Raw genomic sequence first — 4,951 nt, 5'->3', positions numbered from 1 at the left:
GCAGCCAGGGGTGCCCAGGGCTGTCCTGCAGAGCAGGGTCCTGCAGCCCAGGGTGCTGTGCTGGGGCAGGGACTCTGCTGCCTGCCAGGAACAGCTCTCAGCCAGCCCGGGCAGCTGCTCCCAGCACTGGGGGTTGAGGTCTGGGCGAGAGGAGACAGATGGTAAGGTTTGGAAATGTTCTCCTTGTGTGGTGAGGATGCTGTGTTGTTCAGGACTGCTGCCAGCATGGCATTTAACTAAACAACATTTCCAAGTACATTATACAGGGAGCACAGCAAGTCAAGGGCTGCATACAAGGGAAAATTCTGCTTTTTTTATGTACTACTCAGGGTTGCCTGGGTAGGAAATTGTCTATAGATATTCGTCTCTGGTTCAGGTTTAGAACAGTAAAAAAAGTTATCTCAGATCTTACAAACCAGGCAGTGAGACAAATCAGTACAGGGTCCATTAGAGACTGCATCACTGTCACTTTTCCAGCCTCCTCAGGGTTGCTCTGACGTTGCCATCAGAGCCTGCAGATCCAGAGCTGCCCCTGGGAAGTGCCAGAGATGGGAGGGGTCTGCAGGGCAGAGCTGAGCCCCCAGGGCTGGGCTGGGCTCTGGCAGCCCTGGCAGGACCCAGCCCTGGGCACAGGGAAGCAGCTGCTGGCAGGGACAGCTCCAGGCAGCAGAGCCCTAAGCAGGCAGAGGGGGTAAAGTGCCCCCAAGCTGTGCTGGGATATTTCAAGTCCTCTCCAAACCCAACTATTCCATGATTACTTTTTTTACAGATCCCCATGCCAAAAAACTGCAAATGTCCAACAGCAGCTCCATCAGCCACTTCCTCCTGCTGGCATTGGCAGACACACGGCAGCTGCAGCTCCTGCACTTCTGCCTCTTGCTGGGCATCTCCCTGGCTGCCCTCCTGGGCAACGGCCTCATCATCAGCGCCGTAGCCTGCGGCCACCACCTGCACACGCCCATGTTCTTCTTCCTGCTCAACCTGGCCCTCACTGACCTGGGCTCCATCTGCACCACTGTCCCCAAAGCCATGCACAATTCCCTCTGGGACACCAGGGACATCTCCTACACAGGATGTGCTGCACAGGTCTTCTTTTTTGTGTTCTGTGGTATAACAGATTATTTCCTCCTGACCATAATGTGCTACGATCGCTACGTGTCCATCTGCAAACCCCTGCACTACGGAACCCTCCTGGGCAGCAGAGCTTGTGCCCACATGGCAGCAGCTGCCTGGGCCAGTGGCTTTCTCTATTCACTGTTGCACACAGCCAATACATTTTCCCTGCCCCTGTGCCATGGCAATGCCCTGGGCCAGTTCTTCTGTGAAATCCCACAGATCCTCAAGCTCGCCTGCTCCAAATCCCACCTCAGGGAACTGGGACTCCTTGTGTTTTCCATCTGTTTCGGTTTTGGATGTTTTGTGTTCATTGTTTTCTCCTATGTGCAGATCTTCAGAGCTGTGCTGAGGATCCCCTCTGAGCAGGGACGTCACAAAGCCTTTTCTACCTGCCTCCCTCACCTGGCCGTGGTCTCCCTCTTCTTTTGCACTGTCATATTTGCCTACCTGAAGCCCCCCTCCATGTCCTCCCCATCCCTGGATCTAGCCCTGTCAGTTCTGTACTCGGTAGTGCCTCCAGCCCTGAACCCCCTCATTTACAGCATGAGGAATCAGGAGCTCAAGGCTGCAGTGTGCAGACTGATGACTGGATCCTTTCAAAAAAATTAAACTGCTGGCCAGTTTTTGCTAATCACTTGTAATAAAAGTCATTTTTGATACTTTGTGTTGGTTTCATTTTGGAGGTTCTTTCCTTTGTTTTATTTTTTTCATGTTGTCCACAAAAAAATGTCATTGTTTGTTCCATTTCTCATTTTGTTTCTCTCCACCTTCCCTGTGGCCACAGACTGTGTCAATGAAGGGGATGCAATCTCAGTGGCTTTAAAGGAACTAAAGGATGTCCAGCAGAGTTTTCTGCAGAGATGCCCTTTTGTTGCCTTCTCTGGAGATGCAGCAGCAATGTCTGTGTGCAGAGCTGGGGCAGATCAGTGCTGGCGCATCAGCTTTGCTCCTGCTGGCCACACTATTCCTGATCCAGGCCAGGAGCCATTGGCCTCCTTGGCTACCTGGGCACACTGCTGTCTCATGTCTAGCCTGCTGTCCCTCAGTCCCCGCAGGTTCCTTTTTGCCTGGCTGCTGTCCAGCCACTCTGTCCCCAGCCTGTAGCACTGGAGCCAAATATCAGGGCCTGGCACTTGGATTTGTTCAACCTCACCTTGTTGGATTTGTTCCCTGGATTCAGCCTGTCCAGGGTCCTGTGCAGATCCCTCTTATGCTCCAGCAGATCTACACTCACCCAGCTTGGTGTCATTTCCAAAGACGTCCTTGGTTCCATGGGGCCCCTCAATGTCACAATGGCCTCTTGGTTACACCAGGCCCTGCACTGTCACACTGGTCTCCTTGGTTCCATGGGGCCCCAAAATGTGACAATGGGCTCTTTGCTACCATGGGGTTTCAGAGTGTCACAGTGTTCTCGTTGGTGCTGCAGTTCCACAGTGGCCCCTTGGTTCCATGGGGCCCCAGAGTGTCACAATGGCCCCATGGTTACATGAGGTCCCACACTGTCACCATGGTCTCTGTGGTTCCTCAAGTCCCCTCAATATCACAATGGACTCCTTGTTTCCACGAGGCCACACAGTGGCCTCCTTGAGGCCTCGTCGTGCCACAGTGGCCCCTTGGTTACACAGGATCCTGCAGTGTCACAATGTCCCCTTGGTTCCATGAGGCCCCACAGTGTCAGAACGGCCCCTTGGTTCCACTGGGCCCTGGAGTCTCCCAATGGTCTCCTTGGTTTTACAGTGTGAAAATGGTGAAACCCCTTGGTTACACAAGGCCCTGCAGTGTCACAATGGCCTCTGTGGTTCCACAAGGACCCAGAGTGTCACGGTGCACTCCCTGGTTCCATTTTGCCCCATAGCATGACGTTGGACCCCTGGTTCTGTGGGGCTGCACGGTGTCACCATGGTCCTCTTAGTTCCACGAGGCCCTGCAGTGTCACAATGGCCCCAGAGTGTCCCAATAATCACAGAATGACAGAATCAAATAGGCTGGAAAAGACCTTTGGGATCATCAAGTCCAACCAATGCCCTAATACTGCCTTGTCACCCTGACCATGCTGCTAAGTGCCACTGGAGAGGGACAGTGACTCTGTCACCTCCCCCCTGGCCAGCCCATTCCAGTTCCCACTCATCCTTTCTGTGAAGAACCTCTTCCTACTGTCCAGCCTAAACCTTCTCTGGTGCAGCTTAATGCTGTGTCTTCTTGCCCTGCCCTCCAGCAGATCCACACTCACACCTGGATTGGTGCCATCTGCAATTTGTGAATGGTGGACTCGATCCCCTCACCCAGATTATTAGTGAAGATATTAAACAGGACTGGGCCCAGCGCAGATCCCTGGGGGACACCACCAGTGCCTGGACACCAGCTGGGTGCAGCACCATCCCCACCACTCTCTGGGCCCAGCCTCCAGCCAGCTCTTTACCCTGGGAAGGGTGAACATGTGCAAGCCATGGGCTGCAGTTTTTCCAGGGAATTCTGTGGCTCATGGTTTTAAAGGCTTTGAAGTCCAGGCACACAATTTCCAAAGCCTTTCCTGCATCTACAGATAGGTCACCTGGTCATAAAAGGAGACCAGGTTGGTCAGGCTGGACCTGGCACCCCTAAATCCACGCTGGCTGGCTCTGGTCCCTCGGCCATCCTGTGGGCGTCCTGTGATGGCACTCAGGGTGATCTGTTCCATAACCTTGCCAGGCACCCAGGTCAGGCTGACAGGCCTGGAGTTCCCCAGATCCTCCTTCCAGCCCTTCTTGGGGATGGGCTCACACTGGCACCTCCAGTGCTCTGGGACCTCCCTGCTGAGTCAGCACTGATGGTGAATGATGGAGAGCAGCTTGGGGAGCTCACCCACCAGCTCCCTGATGGCCCTAGGATGGATCCCTTCCAATCCCACACACCTGTGAGCATCTGAGTGGCTCAGCAGGTCACCAGCTCCTTCCTCTTGGATTCCAGGGGGCTGTTCTGTTCCCTGTGCCCATCCACCAGCTCAGGAGAACACTTGTCCTGAGGACAGCCTGTCCTAATATTGAAAGTTGAGAGAAACAAGCTGTTAGGCCGTTCAGCCTTTTCTTTATCTTTAGTTACTATAAACCCCATTGCATCCAATAAAGAGTAGCAGTTCTTTTTATCTGGTGTTTTGCTATTAATATATTTATAGAAACATTTCCTATTATTTTTCACAATAGTGACCAGATTAAGCTCTACTTGAGCTTTCAGCTCTTTCATTTTCTTTCTGCATGACCTAACAACAATCTTAAACATTTTCTGAGTTGCCTGTTTTTCATTCCAAAATCATGCATCATCTTTTTCCCCTGAGTTCCCACAAAAGCTCCATCGACAGATCCAGGACATCTCTTGCCACACTGGGACAGGCTGTTCATTCCCCTTAAGATTACTTTCTTGAAATTTGTCAATTTGTCCATCCTTCCAGGACCCCTTTGGTTTTTGGGCTGTTTCCCTTAAAAAAATGCTCCCCAAATCTGCATCCTAAACAGGCCAAAGTCTGCTTTCCTAATTCCAGGGGAGAAGTTTTGTTGCTGCCCCTCCTTCTTTCACAGAACATTGAAAACTTGATTATTTCATGGTCACTGTGCCCCTGGCAGCCTCCAAGCCCCACATCTTCCACCAGCCCTTCTCTGTTTTTGAACAGCAGGAGACAGAGCTTTCCTTGGCAGTGGGAGTGTTACCAAAAATTCAGTAAAATAGAAAACTCCTTAACCCCAATGTGGCATTAAGAAGCAGCATTCTTTATTCAGGGGGATGCACTGGGGACAGCTCCTCCCAAAGCCATGCATGCTGAGCACAGGAAAGTTTCTCTTTATATTCTGTATTTTGCACACAC

General features: G+C 52.0%; 1 protein-coding gene across 1 annotated transcript; it reads left to right on the top strand.

Annotated features, from left to right (window-relative positions):
- Positions 1 to 792: 792 nt before the first annotated feature.
- Positions 793 to 1,725, top strand: LOC135441992 (olfactory receptor 14J1-like). The gene has a single exon (XM_064701540.1). It carries the CDS (start codon positions 793 to 795, stop codon positions 1,723 to 1,725), a length of 933 nt encoding a protein of 310 aa, XP_064557610.1.
- Positions 1,726 to 4,951: the final 3,226 nt, after the last annotated feature.

This window comes from Zonotrichia leucophrys, unplaced genomic scaffold (assembly GCF_028769735.1).
Source record: "Zonotrichia leucophrys gambelii isolate GWCS_2022_RI unplaced genomic scaffold, RI_Zleu_2.0 Scaffold_811_22204, whole genome shotgun sequence".
In the NCBI taxonomy this organism is placed as follows: Eukaryota; Metazoa; Chordata; class Aves; order Passeriformes; family Passerellidae; genus Zonotrichia; species Zonotrichia leucophrys.
Note: the sequence above shows the minus strand (reverse complement) of the source record. Positions and strands in the feature narration are given on the sequence as shown.

Coding starts and splice junctions, on each gene's coding strand:
- LOC135441992 (XM_064701540.1), top strand. CDS start 793: ATGTCCAACAGCAGCTCCATCAGCCACTTCCTCCTGCTGGCATTGGCA.